General features: G+C 49.2%; 1 protein-coding gene across 5 annotated transcripts in view; it reads left to right on the plus strand.

Moving 5' to 3' along the window:
• YPEL2 (yippee like 2) overlaps positions 1 to 15,664 on the plus strand; it is a 65,178-nt gene extending 49,514 nt beyond the window's left edge. For all 5 annotated transcript variants that reach the window (XM_084861758.1, XM_084861759.1, XM_084861761.1 and 2 more), the window contains exons 3-5: positions 6,309 to 6,352; positions 7,379 to 7,487; positions 11,123 to 15,664. In XM_084861758.1, coding sequence (XP_084717884.1) covers positions 6,309 to 6,352; positions 7,379 to 7,487; positions 11,123 to 11,212 — 243 coding nt within the window. In that variant the 3' untranslated portion in view covers positions 11,213 to 15,664. The remainder of the gene's footprint in view (positions 1 to 6,308; positions 6,353 to 7,378; positions 7,488 to 11,122) is intronic.
• The last annotated feature ends 9,684 nt before the right edge of the window (positions 15,665 to 25,348 follow it).

Consider the following 25,348-nt stretch of genomic DNA (forward strand, 5'->3'; position numbering starts at 1 on the left):
TCGTTTTTTTTTTTTGTTTGTTTGTTTTGTTTTTGTTAATCCTCACCTGAGGATATTTGTCCATTGGTTTTTGTTCTTGTTGTTGTTTTTTAGGGAGAGTGAAAGAGAGAGGGAACGACAGAGAGAAACATCCATTGGTTGCCTCCTGCTTGAGCCCTTTGGTCCAAAGGCTGACGTTCTGCCGGGACCGGTTTGGCTCAGTGGATAGAGCATCGGCCTGCGGACTGAAAGGTCCCGGGTTCGATTCCGGTCAAGGGCATGTACCTTGGTTGCGGGCACATTGGGTGTGCAGGAGGCAGCTGATCGATGATTCTCTCTCATCGATGTTTCTAACTATCCCTCTCTCTTCCTCTCTGTGAAAAATCAATAAAATATATTTTAAAAAAACAAAACAAAAAAAAAAAACAAAGGCTGACGTTCTATCCACTGACCCAAACCCCGGCTCTCGAGCCACATGCGGCTCTTTGGCCCTTGAGGGGTTTTTTTTGCAAAGTCCAGCTTAGGAGTACCCTAATTAAGTTAATAACAATGTACTTACCTATATAGTTTAAGTTTAAAAAAATTTGGCTCTCAAAAGAAATTTCAATCGTTGTACCATTGATTTTTGGCTCTATTGACTAATGAGTTTGCTGACCACTGGGCTAGGGGGCCACACCAGAATTTGATAGGAATTTCTGGTGCCAACACTCAGTCTTCTCATCATATGCAGATAGCATCCAGCTCCCAGGGGACATCTGCTTCCCCATCTCTGTGCATCCCCTGAGGCACGTGCTCTGTGAGAAGGATTGGCCTGAGGGGGAGGGGGAGACCTGTGTGTGAGAGGCTCTGCTTGCTGCCAGGAGGACTTCACCACTGAGTCCGTCCACGTACACAGGACTCCGGGGCGAGGGCCTGGGCCTGGGCCTGTCACCACGGGGAAGGAACCACATGTTTGCTCTGTTGCCACCTCCCCCCGTTATTTCAGCGGCCCTCCTCCTTTTCAAAGGCATCGCTGTCTTCCAGACTTTCAAAGGAGCCAGAAATCAGCGGTTTTGGCTACTAAACAGGAAACTCAAAGCCCTTTCCGCTCCTTTGAGCTAGCTGGAAGGGCTGGGCCTGAAATGATTACTTTCCTATAAAGGACAGAAGAAAAGTTTTGTGTAACTTAAAAAAAAAACTTTCCCAGAGCCCCACCTCCCAGCCGCCGCGGACACACACCGTGGCACAGGGCTGCCTTGTTGCCGGGCAGTGCCGACAGACACCCAGCGAACACGCCTGGCCGTCTGTTTGGCATCTGCTAGCCTCAGATTCTGTTTGCTTCCCGAACCTCCTCTCAGTCTCCGCACCTTTGGTACCACCCTCCCTCGGGGGAGTGCCGGGCTGTGCCTGGTTGCGCCGGGCCGGGGCCGGGCCCCACAGGATACAGCGGCCCGGCGGCACCGTGCTCGTCTGCGTCTGTTTGCAAAATGCCTGTTGTTCTCGCCGTTTTCCCATCATAACTGAGGACTTGGCAGGGCCCCATGTGACAGGCCTGGTGGGAGAGAGAGCTCTGCCCCAGGGGAGTGCGGGCTGAGGAAGCAGGTTCACAGACAGTCGCGCAGGGGCCACCTGAGTGGATGCTGCCCGGTGACAGCCCGGCCGGGCCCGGCACCCTCTGCAGAGCGCGGCGCTGCCAGCAGGCTGTCGGGAACCAGAGCCGTAGTGGCCCTGCGAGGTGCCGCCGGGGCGGGCTGGCTGGCGTTTCTCTCCTGCGTGTGTCCTCCCCTAGCCCCACTTTCGAGGAATTCTAATCTGTGTCAGGGCAGGGAACATTCCTCTTGGGCCCTACCCCAGAGCCCCAGAGCAGTGGCCTCCAGATTTTAAAATCACACACCCCCCGGCAGGAAAACGTTGGTGCACACACTCCTCATTTGCCTACTTACAAGTGCATTCCGTGTGCTGCTATGGAATGTGTACATTCGAAACGTACAGGCAAAGGAAATCTTAATGAGTTATGTGATTTTAAAGGACGGAAGAAAAAGGGAACAATTACAAACTTGCTTTTAATCTGATTTTATTGTAAGTGCATGTTATTGGATAGACTCCTTAGAAAAAGTAAAATCTTGTTCCTCCCTTTCTGATTCAGTGGTGCCGCGGTGTGTCCCCAGCAGAGTGCATTTCGGAGCTACGTTTTACGTTTCCCTCGCTGGAAACGGCTTTCAGAGAAAGGACTTTCCGCGGATCATGTGTACCATTGTTGTGCTTACGAAATCCCGATCCACATTTTCCCAGCCCATCCCCAGTTACACAAAGGATTTTGCTGAACTTTGCAGTTGCTCTTGCAGTTTTTTTATTTTTTTTTTAACAAGGCTACACCGCCTCCGGAGCTCTTTTGTTTGGAATCCTTTTAAAGATAAGGAAATTGTTTACAATTCCTAATTATAGGAGTACAGTGTAGAGGCACAGGACATTTTAGAGATGGCTTATTCTTTTAAAATGTATTGGATTTTTAGCCGAAACCGGTTTTGCTCAGTGGTAGAGCGTTGGTCTGCGGACTGAAAGGTCCCGGGTTCGATTCCGGTCAAGGGCATGTACCTTGGTTGCGGGCACATCCCCAGTAGGGGGTGTGCAAGAGGCAGCCGATCGATGTTTCTAACTCTCTATTCCTCTCTGTAAAAAATCAATAAAATATATTTTAAAAAAATAAAATGTATTGGATTTTTAGTTATTTATTTAATTGGGATTTTTAAAAATTATTTTTAATTCTATACAGGGTAAAATTCTCTCTTTGGTGTCTAGTCCTGTGAGTGTTGACAAATACATGTTCTTGTAACCTCTCTCACCGGTCAGAACTGTACCACCACCCCCTGCCAGCCCTCGGTGGTCAAACTGTCCCCTGTCCCATAGCCTTTGGCAGCGGCAGTCACAGCCAGTGCATTTCACATGCATCCACGTTGCTGTGTTGCTGTGTTTGTCCGTGGTCAGATCTGTGATTTTCAGACACTTCTTCCCAGTCTATCTTATATTTTTATTCTCTTACTAGTGTCTCTTTTAGAGCAAAAGTTAAAACTTTTTATGAAGTTCAGTTGGGCAGGTTTTAAAAATTAATTATGTTCCTGTTGAAGTATCTTAAGAAATCTTTTCTAACATTAAGCAACAAAGATTTTCTCCTGCATTTTCTTCTAAATATTGCCCATTTTGAATTAAGTTTTTTTGCATAGGCATTTCCGTTGTAGACTACAGAGATCATATAAAATGAAAATACTGCCAAATGCCGGTTCTCTCCATAGCAAAAGTTTCTTTTGAAAAGGAGTTCTATTTTCATTCCCTGTTAAAATGTCACCTTTACTTTGAAGGGACAGGTTTAGTGTGTTTATGTTTTTGGAAAATCTGGCAAAATAGCCTACTTTTTACCACAAAAGGCAGCTAGCTTGGAATGCTGGTCTTTTTTTGGCGGGGGGGGGGGGGGGGGGGGAGTATAACTTACATTCTCATTTTTTAAGATTTTTTTAATGTAAATGAACCTCTTTGTAGTCCTTTATCTCATTACAAAAAATTACAAGGACCCTACTGTTTCAAGGTCTGCTTTTGTGAGCTCAGACTCTTAGTGCCATCCTCGAGCACAGAAACAGTGGTATTCACAATGTGCTGAAAGCAAAGGCGAAAGAGTACCCCCCCCCCCCCCCCGAAAAACGACACACACAGCGATAGCCCCACACTTCCTGTTAGATACCTGTGCAATGACACATGCCAGCCCAGGGGAGATCCCAGAGGCAATCCATGTCTTAGGACTGTTTAGCAAAACTTTTAAAGATGAAAGAAAATAGATAAAATTTTTAATAATTTTTTTCCTACTCTGGGGGGTTGTCTTGTGTGTCTTCCGGGAATCCCGCTGCCCTGAAAAGCCTTAGGAAGCTGCCTCGCTTCCTGCGGGTGCCAAACAGATTGCAGGTGACCTGTGCGTGTGAGAGAGGCAGGTCTTTTCCTGTCACACGTGGTAAAGCTGTGGTGCCATTTTCCCGCCTGCTTTCTTCCAGAATTCATTTTCCCACCACCACCTCCTTCTAAGCTCTGGACCTAAAGGTCTTGACAAATGTGTTGTGTTTTTTTTTTTTTTAACTTTATTTGTATTATTATTTTTTTAAATATACTTTTATTGATTTCAGAGAGGAAGGGAGAAGGAGAGAGAGAGACAGAAGCATCAATGATGAGAGAGAATTATTGATCGGCTGCCTCCTGCACACCCCCTACTGAGGATTGAGCCCACAACCTGGGCATGTGCCCTTGGCTGGAATCAAACCCAGGGCCCTTCATTCCCCAGGCCGACGCTCTATCCACTGAGCCAAACCAGCCAGGGTTTGACAGATGTTTCTTAGAGGACGACACTCCTGATTATTCATAATGTATGGCCATTGAACTTTAAGTGAATATAATTTTGGAGCTGCCAGGGGACTTGGAGTCAGCTAGTGCAAATTGCTTTTTAAATTTTTCCCCCTAATTCCTTCTTGAAATCAAGTAAAAAATGACACGGAACCGGAGGCGTCCAGAACAGCGGTGTCAGTGGGGCCCCTCTTCCTGGCCAGGTCGCAGGAAGCCAATCAGAGACTTGGCATTGGTGGGTGAGGGGCCTCCCCACGCTGGGGCAACATTGTGGGCAAAGTTGGTGAAGTGCAAGTTCCAGGAACTTGATGGGGTTGGGCCCCGCTAGAGCAAAGGCTACCCTGGGAAGGGAGCAAGAGAAGGGGCTACTGCCGAAACCAGTTTGGCTCAGTGGATAGAGCGTCGGTCTGCGGACTGAATGGTCCCGGGTTCGATTCCGGTCAAGGGCATGTACCTTGGTTGCGGGCACATCCCCAGTAAGGGGTGTGCAGGAGGCAGCTGATCGATGATTCTCTCTCATCGATGTTTCTAACTCTCTATCCCTCTCTCTTCCACTCAATAAAAAAGAGAGAAGAGGCTGCAGCGGTGGTGGGGCCAGACCCTGAGGCCCTTGCTATCCTGGCTGGTGTCTTTGGGCTCTAAGGTTGAGCCGATACATTGGCCAAATCCCTGCTCCCTGTCCCTCGGACTTTATCTCATCCAAACACTTCCAGACTTCAAGTCTGCGACACTCAGTTTCACGCCCAATTCTAGTCTGAGGGCTCCTGTGCTCCTCGGGGACGGTTCAGGGCCCAGGAGAGCTAGTTGAGGTTTGAGCAGCAGCTGGGGCACGTCCGGTGCTACACCTGGGGGCACAGGCTTCTGATGTGTTTGTATGTTGGAGGCAGCCAACAGTTCAGCTGCCCGGGAGGCAGCTTTCCCCCAAGTCAGGCATTCTGCCTTTCTCCCTGGCTGGCGGCACTGACCCCTGAAGGCCTGTGCTCCTGGCAGCGACGGTCCCGTGGGCACCGATCTGCATCCAGTCTGGTTAACCAGTCCCGCCCGGGTTCCTCCAGCCACTGAGTAACAGAGGTCATGGGAGAGCCCCATCCTTAGGCGTCTGTTTGTTTTCAGAGTGGATTTCAGAGCAGACACGATATTCAACTCGGGGTACAACCATCAGACCATTAAAAATGCAGGCAGCAATGCAGAACACGGCCCGCTCACGTCAGCCAGGCATGTCAGGGTAACCGGAGGAGGCAGACACAGGGAGGGCCGGTGTTCGTGGGCGTAGACACCAGGTGGCATGGCCGGCCCTGGCTCCTGTGTCTCCTGTTCCCTGCCACCCTCCCGCCGGAAGAGAGGGAAGCTCTGTGTAAGCTACACGTCTACATGGGATTGCTGCGCAGCGAGCACTCCTGTGACCTAGGGATCCAGTTGCTCACACCTCAGAAAGAGACGTCCTGTGTAGGAGGGGGGTAACTGCCATGGAGGTTAGGCACCACAAGAAGGCACGGCACATGAGAAGAAGGTGGGCTTGATGGTTTATTCTTGTCTCAAGGATTCTGTAGGGTTGGACCAAGAGGGTGAGAAAGGTGCCGGTTCCCATGGGCTGGTTTCCTTGCCCTCTCGCCTACTCGAGGACAGCCGTGGCCAGCACGCAGGGCTGAAATCCAGCGGGTTGGGAAAGGCCAGTGGGGATCCGTGACCTCAGGTGGATCCTGGTATCAGCGGATGTCAGGAGGGAATTGGGAGTCTGTGATTTTCCTACCTTCTCTCCTGGGCTACTGAAAATAAGACAGTCCTGGTGTGGGCTGGCCGGGCTCCTTAGCTCTGTCCGTTCTGCCTTCTCCCGGACTGCTCACTGGCTCACTGCTCCCTTTTCCCTTTGTCAGTCCTGGAGGGCCATGGCCACTGTGATTCGGGCTGGTTTTCCCGAGTGGGTGGGTGAAGGAGATGTCTAACCATCCATTTGTGTTCTTGCATTTCAGTCGTTCCAAGGAAGTCAAGGACGCGCATACCTCTTTAACTCAGTGTGAGTGTCTCTCAACAGTCCGTCCATTGTTCGGGCCCCTTTGAGGGTTGGGGGAAAACACAGCAACACCCAGTGATGATTAAACAACGGAGCCTGCCCTCTGTGCCACAATTAAAAACCAAAACAAAACCGTGGCATGTTGTGTTCCACAAGTGGTCGCCAGTTACCTTTGGGGGATTTTTTGGCAGCATCTTTGGCTGAAAACAATATATTCACGAGCCCCAGGAGGCACCTGGGAGAGCTGTGGTCTCAGGGAAGAAGCTGATGTGCTTCTTAGGAAGCCTCCACGTGAGGGCTTAGAACCAGGTCTGAGGCTCGCTGGGGAAAGGAGGAGATGGCAGGGAAGACACCAGCATCTGCTGGAGGACCTAAGGCTGGAGGGAAGGCCCTCCATTCCTCCGGCAGATGCACAGTCTGCCCCAGCCCTCAGTCCTTAGCCGGGCACGTCATTTACCGCCTCTTCCCGGGAAAGGAAGGTGGAGCGCGCACAGGCCGAGGAGCTGTGAAGGTAGAAAGCCTGCGGGTGCAGTTGAGAGGGTGCGTGCCCTGTGGAGGCACAGAGTGGGTTTGATACCCAGGGCTCGCTCACCCTTGTGCTCAGGGCAAGCCTGGCTGTCATGGTTCACATTTCCGGCTGCAGCCAGCCCCCAGGGAGCTCCGAGGACCTGTGCCCATGGCCTTGGACTTCCCAGTGTGGCCGCCCGTTTGCCCCTGTATGTCACAAGATTGAAAGCACCTCTTAGGAACATGCCAAGCGAAATCTCAACCATCAAGACTATTTCTAGTCAACTCGTTGAATCAGAACTTGCAGGCCTAACATTCACTTCGGTGGAGATTTTCCACGTGGCTGGCCTTCGGGGGGGAGGGGGTTGCTATTGGTTTCAGTTGTGGAGGGCACCCCCCTGGGCGTGGGCTTCCCCCAGGCAGCTGTGCTCAGCTGGTTTTTTGCTGGGAGCTCAGCTTGAGCAACGGATGCTGAACAGGTGACTGACTACCCGTTCTCTCTCTCTCTGTCCCTTGGCACAGAGTTAATGTGGGCTGCGGGCCTGCGGAGGAGCGAGTGTTGCTAACGGGACTGCACGCGGTCGCAGACATTTACTGTGAAAACTGCAAAACCACTCTGGGCTGGAAATACGTAAGTACTGAGAAGTCTGGTGGAAAGAGGGACCTGCAGGCGAAGCCGAGAGCCTCGCTTTAGAAGTGGCCTTTCTGAGGCCTGGGGGACCGTCTATGACCAGGACAGGACCCTGGCCCCAAAGGCACACTCCTGTTCGCCATACGCATTCTTCCCTTTTCACTACTCTTTCCCTCACACCACGCCTGAGACACACAGACACATACACACACCCCTTTGCCTTTAAATAAACAATAACACGGGCACAGCATTTCCTCCTGACAGCTTACTGTGTTCCAGGCATACCTTACTTTATTTACTCTTCACAGTATCCCATCCCCAGAGGGTAGGTCATATTTTAACCCCTATTTTTAAAAAGCGTGTTTTCATTGATTTGCGAGAGGAAGGAAGAGAGAGAGATAGAAACATCATCAATGAGAGAGAATCATTGATCAGCTACCTCCTGCACGGATCTTCCCCCCCCACCCCCACCCCCACCCCCACCCCCACCCCGGACGGGAGATGGAGCCCACAACCCACCCCTTCATGTGCCCTGACTGGGAATTGGGCTCGATGCTCAAACTCTGAGCCACACCCGCCGGCTTAACCCCCATTAAGGATGAGGACACGGGCTGAGGGCGGCCAGCAGTACGTGCCATGTTACCTAGCCATTGCCTGGCTACATAGGCTGGGGCTCCAGATGGTGGGCTGAGGGCAGAGCCCTGCTCTTTCATGCCCAGTAAGTGCCCAGAGCATCTCTAGTCCCGGGCCCTGTGCTCGGCGCCCTCAGCATTGGTAGTGCCTGCCCGCTGTCAGCCATGCTGGGCTAGACTTTGCCAACCGGACAGTCATCCCTTCTTTGCTTAACTCAGCAAGTATTTCCCGCCTCTTCTTGGTACCGGGGGAAGTCGCAGGCATGGCCAGGGTGGGAGCGGCACTGTCCTCTATGGAAATATTGTCTTGTTGTTTTCACTGGGCGATCCTTCACAGAGCGTTCCTCTGCCCTTTCCACTGCCCGGCGGAACTGGACAAGGAGTCTTCCCGTCTCTGGGAGGGCAGCTTGTCCCACATGCCATCCCTGACATTCCGCCCTGTCGGTTGCCTACGGTCATGTCCCCTGCGTCAGGGAGGAGGGGCCTGCAGGAGGCCTGCTGCTGGCGGAGGATACCGACCGTGCGGATGCGGGTTTGTTGTTGAGACACGTGCACCCTCTGCAGGGTCTGCCGGCGGGGAGGCTGTGTGTCGGTGGGAGCAGGCGTAGAGGGGAAATCTCTGCCTTCGGCTCCTTTTTTGCTGGGAGCCTAAAACTGCTCTGAAAATAGGACTGCTGTTTAAAAAGGATGTTGAACAATGGCAGCCAGGCATAAACGTATGCTTGCATTTAAGTAAAGTTTAAAACTATGCAAATCTTGAAACCGGCTGCAGGTGGAGTGTGTGATGGAGCGGCATGAAGCGTTTGGATTAGGAAGGAAAAGGCCTAGATGCGGTGTTTGCCGATGCCAAGGGGGTTTAGCCTGACCTCCCTAGGGGGCCTTGTAGGTTCCTTCTGGGGGGAAACTGGCCTTGACCATTCGGCGCCTCCCCACCCCCCTGGTGTGGCCACTGGCCCTGCTGGGAGATCTGGGGCCTGGTTCTGGGTGGATTACCCAGTAACGTTCTCCCCCTTCTCCTGGCGTCTCATTCCTTTCAGGCTGTGCTGGGTGACAGACAGCAGATAAGTCTGAGTTGGTTGGTTTTGCTCCCAACTTGCTTCAGGGCAAATGATTCACTGCCTGACAGAGCTTTAGTGAGAGCCTTTGTGTGGGACACAAAGAGGAGCTAGCAGTCCTCGCCCTGGGTGTTCACAGTCTGGCTGGGGAGCAAACCACAGGTAAACAGGAGAGAGCGGGCAGAATGTCTGCATCTCTCTCCCCCACCATCCCGATCCCCTCCCCGTGCCAGGCCAGTGCGCCAGCTTCATCCATGCTTCTTCCGACCCGCACAGCAGTCCTGTGAGATGTGGTCATTGTCCCAGTTTTGTAAGTGGCGAGTTTCTCATTTTGTACCTTGTGAACGGTTAAGGGGCGCCTCTGACCCTGGGAAGCAGAGTGGAGCGCTCACTCTGGGGTGGAGTTCGGACTCCAGATGTGGTGCTCCGCCCCTGGAGCCCAGTGGTGACATTTGGCAAACGCCCTGTGGCTTGTGGAGTGTCAATTTGTGTGAGAGTGTATGTGTGTGTGTGTGTGTGTTTTACATAAGGATACACTCCCACTTTCCTAGTTTTGTTTTTTCCTCTCCCCACCCTGAACACACTACTATGGGACAATAGGTCTTATTCCTGAACCACATTCTCTGCTATATACACCTCTCTCTCTCTCTCTCTCTCTCTCTCTCTCTCTCTCTCTCTCTCTCACACACACACACACACACACACACACACACACACAGAAGGGGAATAAGGAAGTGTAAGGATATCACTGCTGAGCCCACAGCTCTTGTGTGTGTGGTGTTGTGCATTGTCTATTGGTGCCCCTCCCTCTCCGGAATGAGTCCTCTCACCCAAAGCCTGGAGTCTGACCTCTCCTCCTGCGGCCACAGCCCTGAGCTCTCGCCCAGAAGGCCCTCTCGTCAGAAGGGTTAGTTACTAATGGGAGAGCGAGCTGAATCCGCTCCTCTCTGCCTGACCTTAGGCGTCTACCGGGCTGTCTGAGGCATCTGTGCCCACACACAAACAGCCTCCGACCTCACTCCTGTGAGGGCTTCTCTCTGCGCGGGGCTTAGCGCAGTCCGAGAGTCCGCAGTGCTGCGGGGTGAGGGTGGGGAGCTGCCAGGTGCTTTGCAGTGAGTCCCCGCCCCCGCCCCCCCCCCCCCACCAGGTCTGGCAGCTGGGTCTGTTCATACAGCACCCATGTCCCCAGAGGAAGGCAGCGAAGGAAAAGCAGACGTAACACATCTGACACAGAAACAGCAAGATAAGAAACGAAAAGACCTGCTTGGCCTCACCACACGCTGTTTCTCTCCGTGTCTTTTCTATAAGCCTAACAAAGTCTAGTTTTAAATGATAATACCCTGTGTGAACACACCCATGGGGCAGGTGTCTGGTTAGCGTCAAATACCAAGTTCCCCAAGACAAAACATAGGGTGTCCCCCAAAAGGTGTGCACATTGGTATCCACAGATGAATGAAACGCACTCGTGCAGTCGGCAGTTACTCGTTGAAGGCCTGCTATGAGCCGCGCCGTAGTCTTGGCGCTTAGGGATGGGGCCGTGAACGGAACAGAGGGAACGTCTGTCTCCCCGGAAGCTGATGTTGTCGTAGGGGGAGACGGACAACGAGCAAAACAGATGCGCAGGTTCCAGTGCGCGTTTGAAAGCGGCACGCACTGCGGGGAGAGATTGCGGGGAAGCTCTGAGTGCTTGGCAGGAGCCTGCTGAGTCGGTGACATTTGGGCAAAGACCTGAGTGAGCAGAGACCCTAAAGCAACGCTGTTGTCAGCGTGGAGGAGGCCCTGGTGTCCCCCGGTGCCGTGGTTCTCTGAAAGGGACCCGGTGTGCCCGCGTGGCGGGAGTTCTCTCCGGGCGTGCGGGCAAAGCAGGGCACAGGCTCCCGGGCCTGCCCCGGGCCCCGCCTGCTTGTCTTTCGTCACTGAGCCTCTCTTCCCTTCCTTGTGTTCCCAGGAACATGCCTTCGAAAGCAGCCAGAAATATAAAGAAGGGAAATACATCATCGAGCTGGCGCACATGATCAAGGACAATGGCTGGGACTGAGCCGCGAGCCGCCGCCAGCCCATGTCCGCGTGAAGGCCGCCCGACCGGACGTTCTACCCAGCGGAGAGGGACTGGACACCGGCTCCATCCGCCGGGGCCCTGCCCCCGGGGCAGCCGCCAGCCCGACGCCGTCTCCCCGGCGACCGGCCTCTACACCGCTGTCTCTCTGTCTCTTTGCTTTGTATCTGTCTGTGAGTTGATCCTGGCTTCTCTCTCTGTTCGCGTGTTGGCTGAAAACGAAACAGCGAAAGGAACAGACGCCTGCCCGCGTGGCGGGGCCCGCCGTGGCCGTGGCCGTGGCCCACGGGAGAGCTGTCCCGCGGCCTCCGGTCGGGGAAGCCGTGCACAACGGGGGGTGAGCGAGAGGGAGGGTCCCAGGGTGGCCGGGGACGGGAGGGGAGAGGTAGGGACAAAATTGTGCTATTCCTGGAGACCTGGTACCTTAGGCTTGAAGTAACCAAGTTGTCTAAAAGGACAAAGAGAAAAAAAAAATACCTCATGACCACGCCCTCTCTGATCAGAAGCTTCTGCTCCTGACACCACAGGTGCCCGGGGAGCAGGTGGGCACCAGAGTGGCCCTGATCCTGGCTGGCAGGGCAGCAGCCTGCTGCTCCCGGGCCTGTCGGGGTGTCATGGCCGCTGTGGGTGGTTGGGGGGAAGCTCAGTTGGGTTTGGACGACTCTGGAGCCCCACCGCTCCCCTGGGCCATCTTCCTTTCCTCTGCAGCCACCGGAGGGTGAGGAGGGGGCTGCCATTTGCAATGGGTGCAAACATCCAGACATCTAAAGGCTGTGACCAGCAACCAGGAAACATCGGTGATTGAGGAGAACGGGGAACGAGAAGCCGCAGTTGGGGAGCTCCTGTAGAAACAGCTCAGATATTGGGCTCAACCCCCCCCCCCCCCCACCCCTCACACGTAAAACCAGTTAGCATTTCTGCTGGTCTGACCTTTCCCCTGCCCCTCAGTGAGAGAAGGGAACGCCGCGGCCAGGAACGGGGTGTGGAGGGGCGAAGCTGGGAGAAGCTTAGCTTTGGGTTGCAGGTTCGGTGCATCTTCCATCTTTGGGATGCAGTAGCTTCAGGAGGCCAGCAGTTCTCCGTACATAGAGTTTGGGGTGGTTTTCCCCAGTTCTGTCTTAATAGATTGTGGAAAACAAAGTCCCTCCCAAGGGTTTGAGCTTAGTTATCGCTTGCATGTGAGAGAGAAACTGTCCGAATGGTCCAGTAGGGGGAGGGATCAGACTTGATGTCAAATGTTAATATTACCCAACACCCCCGCTCTTCTCCCCGTCCAAAGCTCATTCCATTCGGTGAAGTGGAGAGCAAATCCCTGCGCGGCTCCCGAGAGGGAGGAGTTTTATTACATCTGATCAGCACTCTGTTCCACAGCCTCTTAGCCAGTGCACAGCGCACGGCGGAAGCTCCTTGAGCTGAGCTCCTGTCATTGCTTCGACTGAAAATATCATTGTTCAGATATGTGCAGGTTACGTCAGGCAATCCTCCGTATCTCATTCCCCAGGTAGGCTGATCCTATAGGAACATTCGCCTTTGCAATCGCCAATGAGTGTGTGCGTGGAGACAGAGTCTATAAAATCGATTAGCCAGCCCAGGATTGTTCAGAACCGAACCCGCTTCCCCTAGGGGATGGGTCGGCGGTGGAAATGCCTTTTGTGTCTCTGTGCTGACCACAGGGTGGGGGCCCTGGGACGGCGTGGTCCTGCCGGCCGAGGTGGGCGGAGGGACAGAAGGCGGGGGCTCCGGGCCCACAGCAGACGGCCTCGGTAAGACTTCTGAGTTTTAGAAATGGAACTTTGTTCCCAACGGCTTCTCGCCCACATCTCCGGTGCTTTAGTAGCCCTGGGAGATTTTGTTCTCCCCACGTTACTGAAAAGCAGACTGAAGTTCAAAAAAAAAAAAAAAGTATTGCATTTTTGCTGCCAGAGAAATAGTTCCTCTGGTTCCCAGGCACTCCCAGGCCCAGGATCTCAAAAATAAAATTTTTACAACTTTCACATTCCTCAACGGGCTTGCCAGCCCAGAAGTCATAGATTCCCTTCCAGCCCCCTGAAGGTAGTGGCCTTCAGTTATGGGTTTTGATTAGCCCCCTGGCTCAGGGAATGTCCTGGCTGTTGATACTCCTCCCCATGATAACAAAAGCGGGGGCTAACCATGGGTGTTTTGTCTTTAAAAGTAAGAATGGAGTGTAATTACAGAGAAACCAGACATGAGGTGCCCTAGAATGTTCAGCAGGAAGAGACAGAGGTGTCCCTCTACCCTGGGGATGGAGCCTGCACGGATCAGCCCAGGCTCCAATAAGACCCTGGTTTTGGTGGGGTTTTTTTATTATTATTATTAATATTATCCATTGAGCATCCAGGGGTGGAGGGCACCATACTTGGTGCAAAAGATCCGAGAAAAATGTTGGTTTTTCCATAAAAACAGAAACCCAACTCTTTGGGCTTTCCCTTCGTGTCATTGAAACCAAAAGTGCTTCTTAAACCTTCAGCTCCATTCACGGCTTGTCTGTCTAACGTCTGGTGGCATCGGAGAGCCCTCAGCTGAGCAGTGGAGATGCATCAACGCATGGCCTCGGTCACTTCATTCTTTAATTTTCCTCACCAAATCATTGACTCAGAGCATAACCAAAGACCTTGTCCACTCACCCCGGGGCGGTTCAGGGAATTGGAGTTCGATGCAAAACTTAGGTGGGGTTGAGGGAGCGAGGAAGGGGAGAGGGAGGAGTGAGAAAGGAATCGGTCCAGGGTTCTGTGCCTCCAGCAGCTGCCTTCACCATCAGCTGAAGTCCAGCCACAGATGCTCCAGTTCCATCCCAGGTCATACGGCCTTGGTGGCCCTGGGATACATCCACCCCAGCCCCATCCCATCCTTGCTGTTCATCTCGGGCTGCTGGTGGGCTGGTTTGGCATGAGTCACATTCAGCCGAAGTTGAAGGGCACAGATGGTCATCTGGGCCTGACGGAGGGGTACCCAGGCTCCGTGGACAGCAGTAAGATCAGGGACGCAGGATGGAGGACATCTTCCCCAGCGGGTCAGTGTGAAAAAAAGAGGCATCCCCTTTATACAAAGATTTTCAAGTGGATATATATAAAAGAAAGTTGCTTGTGAATATATACTTTTGTAAATAATATTTAATTTTTTAAATAATATATTTGGTGCTGTTTTCTCAGATCCCCTGAGAGCACTTTTTATTTTTCATTTTTAAATTGTATGGTTTTCTCTGCATTTCTTGAAGTATATTTTAAGGGAAACAGTGATCACCAATGTATTCTTTTTTTCGCGAGGGGTGGGGGGGAAGATCTCTATCACATTAGTCTGGAGGCCATAAAGCAATGCCTTGCTGTATTTTCCCCCATTGGAATGAACTCTACAGTACATGAGCAGGTTGAGAATCAAAGTATTTTGCACCAGTATTGGCTAGAAAATAAATACAATCAAATAAATTTTAGTAGCAGAGCGAAACTAATTGGAATCGTGTGTGCGTGTAAAGTACTTTGGATTGTGCCTCCTGTTGTTTTTTATTGGGGAAACTAGTTAGAGTTTACACCTTGGGCACATGAGGGTTTTCCTTCTCTTTCCCTCTGGTGATGGTTTTGTTCCTGAGTGGACCAACAGCACAAACCTCGGGTCTCGTTTTCCTGAGCGTGGCACTGTTGCTGGCCTAGTCCCTTTTCTTTCCTTGTGTGCTCAACTTTTCCAGACTATGAAGGAGATCTGTGTGAAGATCAGGCAGAGTCAGATCTGTGTTTTCCTGAGATGTGGGTGTCTACATCACACATCCCAGGGCTCTGCCTGTAGAAGCCAAGTCACGGTAAAACATCAACTCGTTTTGAAAGAACAGTACATACCTTGTTGGGAAGCAGCTTTTTTTTTTTTAAGGTCAGATTGCCCCAGGAAGAGGCTGAGAAATCAGATCTTAAACACAGTCAACTCACATGTTTTTTAAAAGTCTGCCTCCAATGAGGAAACGTGCTAATAATGGTGTAGGTGGAGGAAAGAGATGGTTAATTTTAAGAATTAAAGACATGAAATCTGCCAGTAATAAAGGGTAAAGCAAGAAGGAGCAAGCTGTTCTAATTTTACCAAATTCTATCTGTCCATGCGTTTTGCATAAAATTTCAGCGAGTGAGAGTTCCCTTCTCCAACCTGCAGAGACCATCTTCGAATACAGAATCTATTTATGCTTGTGTTTACAAACTATTTGTTGGGTTCGGGTTTTGTTACTTTCTTTTGTGTATCTTTTCTTGTTTTGTTGTTGTTGGCATTTTTCAGGTCACTTTGCTTTAATAACAAAGATGATTTTCAAATAATTTGTCTTCACCTTTTCCTCTATTTGTACATAGTGGTTCAGTATTAGAGAAAAGTGCATTGTTTCTGTCATATTTCCAATCTGTGTTGGTGCTCATTTGAGAAAATAAAGTTTTCAAATATTAATTTTCTGGAGCGCTCATCTGTCTTCATTGACCCAGCCAGTTTGATCTTGGTCACCCCACTCACAGACCCGTCAACTGAGGCGTTATCTTCTCCAAGGACAGTTGGCCCATTCATGAATAAAAATCAGGTCTCCGGCGTCAGATATCAGACATGTATGAGTGACCATTATCATTTCTGTCTATTCACTCCATGGTCTTAGCTTTTCTGTTTATACCGGTTTCCTTGGAAATAGAAATGCATTAGGAAAGGGGGGAATAGGGGACAAAAGAACAAAATTATGTCAAAAAGAGGCAGCAGGATCTCTGAATTGACTAACCAAGTCTTCTCACTCATTGAACACATTTGTTAAACACCTTCTATTAGATTCCAGGCGAGAGGTGAGGCAAGTTAACATCCTGCAAACCAGCTGTTTTGGTTCCCAAGTGCCTTATCTGCAGCCTCGCCCACAGGCACCCCGTCTCCCAGAGCCAGCCGTGAGTACAGTTTTGTATTCTGGTACCTTCATGTTGCAGTGCAAACGTTTTTGCCTGGACATCATCCATTTATGTTATATTCTTTTGCTCCCCCCCCCCCCACACACAAATATATTTTTTTGATTTTCTACAGAGAGGAAGGGAGAAGGATAGAGAGTTAGAAGCATCAATGAGAGAGAAACATCGATCAGCTGCCTCTTGCACACACACCCACTGTAGATGTGCCCACAACCAAGATACATGCCCATGACCGGAATCGAACCTGGGAACCCTCGGTCCGCAGGCCGATGCTCTATCCACTGAGCCAAACAGGTCGGGATAGAGCATTTTTATGGTATATTCTAAGCACTTTTTCCACAGCTTGCCTCCCTAAATCTCAAGGAGGAAAATAGGAAAGCCACACAAGTGTGTGGATGTGTTGGTGTGTTTTCATATTGGTGGTTATAGTTTATGAACCTATTTCCCCATCAAATAGGAAATCCTTCTCTACTTCCCTTGAATTTTCACCTACCATTCTGGGCCCAGCCGCTGTTGACTTTTAGTTGTCTTTGGGTGTGCTATTTTCCTGTGACCTGATTTGCCTCAGTGGACCTGCCAGTTATCATTTCATTCCTGTTTGCCTTTGGCAGGCGGGGAGGAGAGGAGATAACACATGCTGGAGTCAACCAGTCTCGAACCGGCAATCTTTGGGTCCTCCCCTTCTCAGCTCGTCTACCCCCAGCCGTTATCCGGTTCCAGATGACACTGGGAGGAAGTACAGGGACACCAGGGCTCATGGAGTGCTTTGCCTACAGGATCTCACTGAGGATCCTTGCGATGAGCTATTTCTTATCATCCCAGGAATCCTTGCCATCCTGCGGGAAAGCTGATTTCAAATTAAATATTGACTATTCCTGTTCTTTAGATGATGAAATTGGAGTTTCGCAAGATTTTGCTGCTAGCCACGGGGTCTTTCCCTATGCTGTGTTCCCAGTTTCATCCTCCAGCCTTCACTCTAGTGAGGCTCACGGGACACTTCCCTTTTTTTAATGTTTTTGTTGTTTTGTTTTTTTAAATATGTTTCTTTATTGATTTCAGAGAGGAAGGGAGGAGGAGAGAGAGATAGAAACATCAATGATGAGAAAGAATTATTGATCGGCTGCCTCCTGCACATCCCACCCTGGGGATCAAGCCCGAAACTCAGGCATGTGCCCTTGGCTAGAATCCATCCTGGGACCCTTCAGTCCGAAGGCTGATCCACTGAGCCAAGCCAGCTCGGGCTCACGGGACACTTTCCAAGTCTGCCCACGTGACTGCTTCATAGGTAAGGGTTCAGGGAATGAAAGTTAGAACATTAAAGTAATGTTCTAACAGCCACCCAAGTCAGTGCTACCTGAGTAAGATTGTATATTCCGTAGCCGAACATAAGTGGGGCTTTGTTGTTTTTTAATACTCTGTAATGGATTACATATGTAATCCTGGGCCCCTCGACTAATAGTAGGTACTTAATATAGTTTGGTGAACATTGAATTAATGTGGATGGGGGAGAATGAACAGCTTTAAACAAAATCTGTTCAACGTGTTGTTAGAATCCCCGAGAGGAGAATGGCTATGAGGTTAGCATGAAATGTTTTTTATGTGAGCTCATGGTTACACCACGAGTGATCAAATTGTTATTTGCATGTATTTATTCACCAAGCATTTTTTTTGTGACATAATATGTGCCCTGTCTAGTCAGGAAACGTAACCCCAGGGAGCAGAAAATCAGAGGCTCTAATTGTGCAGAGTGGGAAACCAAGGGCTGGGATGCATGGCCCTCCCTACTGTTGGCCAAATATCCAGCCATGACCCTCACAGGCAGCTGTTTCCTGCAGAAGCAATTGCTCATAAATCCTTTTATCTGGGCCCAATAAATGTCCTGGGGCGGCACAGGGCACGCTCTTGGAGTTAGAGCACAGGGCTAGCTTCAAACACCTGCTTCCCTTGGTAAAAAGGAAATAGATGGCAAGGGCTCAGCCCAGTGCCTGGGATACAGTGAGGAGTCAACCATAAAGTAATTGTTATAACAGCTTGTTCAAGTCTGTTTTGAATTGGAAGTGGAATAAAGAAGGCTATTGTATTTGTTCTCAATGTACATTATATGTTTAATTTTGCAACAATCCTGTGAAGCAAATGTCTCCGTTTTACAGAAGAGAAGCTAAGGCTCAGAGAGAGTGGATAAAAAGCCTGTGGGAGAGCTGGGACTTCTTAGCGCTTGTTCTGACTCGAAGCCTACACCCTATCTGTGGCCCCAGCTTGCCTCTCAGGAAAGGGAGTAACTACCAAATAGGAAACTTTCTGGCAGATGTAGTTACACACCCAAAATTTCATGGGTTATTTTGTTTTTGTTCAAGTTTTCTTCCTTTTTATGTGAAATGGAAATTCTGGCTTTTCCAGTGGAAACCAAGAGCTTAAAATTGAGACTAGGGTTGAGTGGTATTATACCTTTGTTTCACAGGGTTTCAGGCCTGTTGATGGCAGTGCCTGTTGATTTTATATTTCTTAGGATGGGGGAAAAATGTTGCTTTCAGTTGTTGGCTGCTTTAAACAATAAAAATCCAAAAGCTTGCCCATGGAGAAGTGACTCAAGTCTCCTAACATATGACAACATCTTCCTGGGGTTATTCGGGACCAGCTCTCCAGACCAGCTTTGGAACAAGCCAAGGACTGACAGTTCATGTCACATGCAGATACTTCTAATTCCCAAGTGACATGGGATCATCTTAATGAGAGAATAGCCGGAGATGCTGAATTTCTGAAGGCATTAGCAAATTATTTGAAAATTCTCATGGAACAGTTCTATTGCATTTTATTTTATTTTATTTTATTTTATTTTATTTTATTTTTAAATAAACCTTTATTGTTCATATTATTACAAAAGTTCCTCATTTTTTTTTCCCCTCCACCAGGTTCCTACCCCACCCTCTGCCCTTTCCCCATTGTCCTCATCCATAGGTGCACAGTTTATGTTCTATTTCATTTTAAATGAAAATCATGTTAATGACTTATCCCAAGCTCAGACTTGAGCAGGGTCAAGTAGAACGAAGGTTGGATCTGCCATTGGACAGATGGGGGTTTTAAGCCTGAGTGCATGCTTCTCCGTCTACCACTTTGAGGAAGTCACAGCCATTCTCAGGACCAGTTCCCATCGTCTGTTAAAAAACGTAAGTTACTGTGAGGACCCCAGAGCTGCCCAGCACATTGCCCGATCAAATAGGCTTTCGCATGTGTCATTGTCTTTTTTTGTTGTTGTTGAGTGACAGGAACTCACTGTGATGGGCACTGCTGGTGCATAGGATTTTAGGAACTTAGCATTCACCATCTAACCAACCTCTATGAGGGAGACTAGGAAACCAACACTCGTTCATGGACCAGGTAAGTACCAGAACTGGACCTGAAACCCGGTGCACCTCACCGGTCAGGTAAGGGGTCCCTGCACCACATGACTTGCTTCCACTTCGAGAGGCGAATGTGTACAGTTATGGGAAGAAGAACAAGAAGAAAAGCATCAGCTAGGAAAACATCCTTGAATTCTAGCCTTGCTTGAAATGTTTGTAGTAGCCGTCGTTGGCGGTCTTCCGTGAAGCAAGATTTGCTCATTATCCCGGCATCTCGGTCTGATGTGCAGGCCACAGAGGGGAGAGGAAGCCGAATGCTCCTCGTCTCACTCGCATCCCTGGCCTCCCCTGGCCTCCCCGCCTCTGAGTCCGAGCCACTTCTCCAGGGCAAGGCCATGCGAGCACAGCAACCCAGCAGGCGCATCAGGGATGTTTATTTATGGCTTTAATAATGGAGTCTCTTGGGAAATTTTTGGTTTCCCATTCCCAGAAGCAAAATGCATCTGCAGAATGTTCTTGAAATTTATTACTGTTTTTTTTCCCCCTAGCACCACGTTCTCTGAGCCACCTTAATCGAGTTGAAACTGTCCCTTGGCAAAAAATAGGATCACTTGAGTGGTCATTTATTTGGCTGACATGTTCTATACCCGTCCCGCACGGTGTAGAACGTAGAGAAAAGAGGTTGATGGTGCTGCTGATCATTATATGAATGCAATCCCATGTTGAACTTGCCACGTTTATTACCAAACTGCCACAAATCCGATGGGAGTTTGTTTTAGCTTTGTCCTCTTCCCTGTCCCTTATTTCCAGTCTTTGGGAAACAGCACCCATGAGTCCTGGAGGCACTCAGGCTTGACGTTGTTTCCATGGTGACAGGACATATGCCCAAGGTTCACATTTCATTCCATTTTATATCTAAGCGATATTATAAAGAAATGATACCACCTGAGGCTGGAGGATTGCGGAAAGGGAGTGCCCCTGATCTGGGGCCTTTGTTAAAGGAGGGACTCTGGGAGTTTCTGCTTAAGAGAGGGCGTGTGTATTCATCTTGCAAAGAAAAGGTTGGCATTTCTGCAGGGAAGGCCGGTTTGAACCTGTTGTGTCCAGGGCATCAGAGATGTCATCTTGCCTCGGGTAGACCTCGGTTTCCCCTGAGGGAGACTCTCCTGAGAAAGCCATGCCCTGAGCACAAGGCAGGCAGACTCACCATGAGAATGTCCAGTCCTTCCTGCCTGTGAGCAGGAGACGCTAGGCTCTCGTTCCTGTGTGACCGCGAACAGGTCGCTTACCTTCCAAGGCTCAGTTGGCTTATCCTGTGAGAGAGGCTTGTGAGGACTGAGGAGGACCATGTGTGCAGAAGTGCCTAGGTCAGCGGTTCTCCACCTTTCTGATGCCGCGACCTTTAACACAGTTCCTCATGTTGTGGTGACCCCCAACCATAAAATTTTTATTTTCGTTGCTTCTTCATAACTGTAACTTTGCTACTGTTATGAATCGTAATGTAAATACCTGTGTTTTCCGATGGTCTTAGGCGACCTTGTGAGCGGTTCTCAACCCCCACAGAAAGGTTGAGGACCACTGGCCTAGACGAAGCCTGGCCATGTATTGTAAAAGCAGAGATCCTCTGACTGGCCTATGTCACTTAGCATAATTTGTAGATGGCAAAATTCACAGTTGTGCAGTTCTGTGAGATTTGACAAAACTCAACGGTATAGAGTCAAGACACAGAATATTGCCATCAACTTTTTCAAAAATGTATTTCATGTCCTTTTTATAATGAACCCCTCAACTACACCCCCCTCCCTCCCAACAATAGCCACTGATCTATTTCTGTGCCTATCGTTTTGCCTTTTTCAGTATGACATATGTTATGAAGCCTTTGAGTCTGGCTTCTTCAGCATGTTTTTAACATGATGATTTAGAGCAAGCATGTCAAACTCAACTAACATGGGCCAAATGAACAAGGTTTAAATTAATGTGGGCCACAAAAACAACAAAAGCTTCAATTTTCATAGAAACGTAGGTTTATTTTGATGGAGACATGCTGAATACAAAGGGCTGAAATAAATGAGTTATCACTAACACAAAATAATAGAACATTTAAAATAAAAATTAACATTTTTTTCTTGAACAATAACTTACCAGACTCTGAATAACGGCACAAATTAATAAGCGTAACACAGATAAACCTATTTTTCTTGTTCTCTGAAAGCGAATTCTTTCCTGTTGCGCACACCAAACAAGTCAGTAACAAGACTAATGACGTGGCCATCGGCTGCTAAAATATTCGCTGCTGGTATTAGTGGAGAGAAATGGTGTGCCTGCACGTAGGCACATAAGGGAAATGAATGCAACATGATCATAATCATCACTCACTTGTGAACATTGTAGTTCATTATTAATAATTATTAATAATTATGAACAATAGGGCCACAAAAATATTCATTGTGGGTCGCATGAGGGCCACGAGTTTGACATGCTTGCTTTAGAGACTCATCCATGTTGTTGTGTAAATCAGTAGGTCATTCTTTTTTATCTCTGAAAAGGGTTCTATTGTATGGATATAATGAAGTACGTTCACCAATTGATGGACATTTGTGTTGTTGTCAGTTTCTGGCTATTATGAAAAAGCTAATACAAACATTTGTGGGCAGATGTGTGTGTGTGTATTTTCACTGCTCTTGAGTAAATTACTAGGAGTGAGATTGCTGGGTCATATGGCCAAACTATTTTGCATCCCTACCAGCAGTGCCTGAGAATTCCAGTTGTTTATTTATTCTGATATATGTGGATACTCATTTTTTTCTTTTTTAATAATTTTTTTTCCAAATATGTTTTTATTGATTTTAGAGAGAGCAAGGGAAAGGGATAGAGAGATAGAAATGTGGAGAGAGGAGCATCAATCAGTGGCCTCCTGCATGCCCCTTACTGGGGATGGAGCCCGCAACCCGAGCATGTGCCCTGACTTGGAATGGAACCAACGGTGGGTTGATGCCCAATCACTGAGCCACACTGGGCCACACTGGTCAGGCCTAATTTTTTTTAAAAATATATTTTATTGATTTTTTACAGAGAGGAAGGGAGAGAGATAGAGAGCCAGAAACGTTGATGAGAAAGAAACATTGACCAGCTGCCTCTTGCACACCCCCTACCAGGGATGTGCCCGCAACCAACTTACATGCCCCTGACCAGAATCGAACCTGGGACCTTTCAGTCCACAGACCGACGCTCTACCACTGAGCCAAACCGGTTTCGGCTAATTTTTCTTTAATTTCTGTTGCCACATCTCTCCCTTGGGATAAATGCTTAGGAAATCCTACCTGACCAAACAAGGTAAAGCGTCAAGAGGAAATGTAAAAGTGACTTCATGTAATAAGCAAAAATATCCTTTGGTGCATAAGAAAACATAGAGACAAGAATGAAAAATAAGTGAGAGCAGGTGGGTGTTGGGAAGGGGGACCCCGGTATGGGATCTCCTAACCTTCCCACTGTGATTCCTTTTTGTCACCCATCCAGGTGGGAAGCATACCCTTTGGCCACATATTCTGTTTAATTCATTTGAAAAAATCCACTTTGCTCTTGGCACAGATTACGAAATGGACCTCTTTTTGTTAACTCCTATTTTCCAACTTAGTTTCCTATAACCAGAAATGCCGGTTCTGGCAGGAAGATGACTGGGATGATAACATTGCTAAAATCGCCACGTGTAAAATGACTCTAAAAAAATTGCACATTCAAGGGGAAACCTCACCCTTGACCCAGAATTATGTGATCCCGTAGTTCTTTAGTAAGTAATTTGACGTGAGAAGTCTTTGAATTCCTCTGAGGAATCATCCTGTTCTTTTCCTTGTCACTCCTCATTCACGTCGTTGGCACACACATTTGCAGGATAATCTTGCAATTTATAATCTTAGCCATTTGGTTCAAGACTCTCTTGAGACAGTTATGACCTCTAAATGTGACTGCGTGAACCAAGATCTAGAAAACCAGGTCTGAAATAAAGACTACAGTCAAAACTGTTTTGGCTCAGTGGATAGATCATTAGCCTGCGGACTGAAGGGTCCCAGGTTCGATTCCGGTCAAGGGCATGTACCTAGGTTGCGGGCACATCCCTGGTGGTGAGTGTGCAGGAGGCAGCTGATTGATGTTTCTCTCTCACGATGTTTCTAGCTCTCTATCCCTCTCCCTTCCTCTCTGTAAAAAAAAAAAATATATATATATATATATATTAAAAAAAAAAAAAAAAAAAAGGCTAGGCCCCCTCCTTGGGCATGAGATTAGAAAGGAAGGCATTTCTTTCAGTTGAGCACACTGGGGCTCAGTTTCCCCAGGGTTGCTTCTCACACATCTCTGCAACCCACAGAAGGAGCCAAATAGCCCACAGCCCACCCCGAGGGTCTGCACGTCCCCCTTCCCTTCCTCCAAGGAGAAATCACTGCTTGTATTCAAAACTGCCTACACCAATCGCCTCTGTCACCAAGGGCGGGGAGAACACGGGACCAGAGGGGTGAAAGCCGTGAAGAATTCAGGTAATCCGCTGCCTGCCTGGCAATGCTTCCTTTTGGTTTCCAGGCAATAAATCATGACTCCCCAGCAAAAGGCTATTCCTGGTCTCAGCCATTCTCTGCATCCCTGTTCCCCAAGGCCCCGTATCCAGGGCGACCCGAGACGATGGCAAATGCAGCGCCTGCTGAAACGGAGCATCCAGGCAGGAGAAGCGGACTCCGCACATGTGGTTCCAAAAGGGGTGGTGACACAATGGGGTCAAGCGAAGCTGTCGGGAAAATCGCTATTAATAACAGCTCACGCGTATTGAGCGCGCTGTGCCCGTCACCTCCACACGGGTCCTGTAAAGTGGGTCCTGTTAGCAGCCTGGCTTTACCGAACAGGTTAGTGAGATGGTGACTTCCCAGGGCCCACAGCCGGCCGGAGGGTAGAGCCAAGTTTTAAACCCAGGTGATGTGTCTCCCAAGTCTTCCTTCTGAACTGCTCTGTGTTCTGCCTACAACTGGAACCCCATTGCAACAGAAACCTCCAAGTAGGTAAGCCTGACAGCGGAAAAATGTGAGGATAACAATGTCTCCCAGATTTCAAAATCTACCCCTCCCCCCCAAAAACACACACAAAAAAACTACCACAAATTCAACAGGTCGTTCATTTCACAGAGATTGAAGAACATGCACAGATGCTGGGGATACAGCCGTAACAAGGTAACTATGGCTCCTGCCCTCTTGCACCTTGCAATCTTTAAGCTGGTAAACAGAAAATTACCCTTGAAGAAATGATGTGTTTCCTCAGAAGTATGAAGGGGAAACACCCAGAAGGAAGAGATGCCTAAGTCTGATTGTGAGTGTGAGGAGGCTTTCCAGAGGAGGCATCTTAGGGGTTGAGTCTCAAAGAACAAAGGGTAATCACTGAAAGGGTAAGGTATATGCACACACTCGCGTGTTTATGTGCGCCTGTGCACACGTGCTCATGCGTGTGGGGTGGGGTGTTGCACAGAGGAGAAAAGGAAGAAGCATTCTGGGCTCAGCAACAGCCCAGCCCCAGTGTCCAAACAGCACGCCTGGTAACGCCCGGAACACAGGGCTCCAGGGAAACAGCAGAGAGGGGGATGAGGCTGCACAGGGGAGTCAGGTCTTAAAGGGCCTTGTAGGGAGTTTAGGCTTTAACTTCCAAGCCGCAAGAAGCCATTACAGGATGTTGAGCGGAAGCAGGGCATGGTCAGGTGGACATCAAATTTCAATGCGGCCAGAAGGAAGGAAAGATTAGAGAGAGGCAGAGGGGCTAGGTGAGGGCAGGGAGGTAACTGAGTAGGATGTTGCAATATTGTAGATGCCTAACTAAGGGCTGTG

The sequence above is a fragment of the Pipistrellus hanaki genome (assembly GCF_964339955.1).
Source record: "Pipistrellus hanaki genome assembly, chromosome: 16".
Taxonomy (NCBI): Eukaryota; Metazoa; Chordata; class Mammalia; order Chiroptera; family Vespertilionidae; genus Pipistrellus; species Pipistrellus hanaki.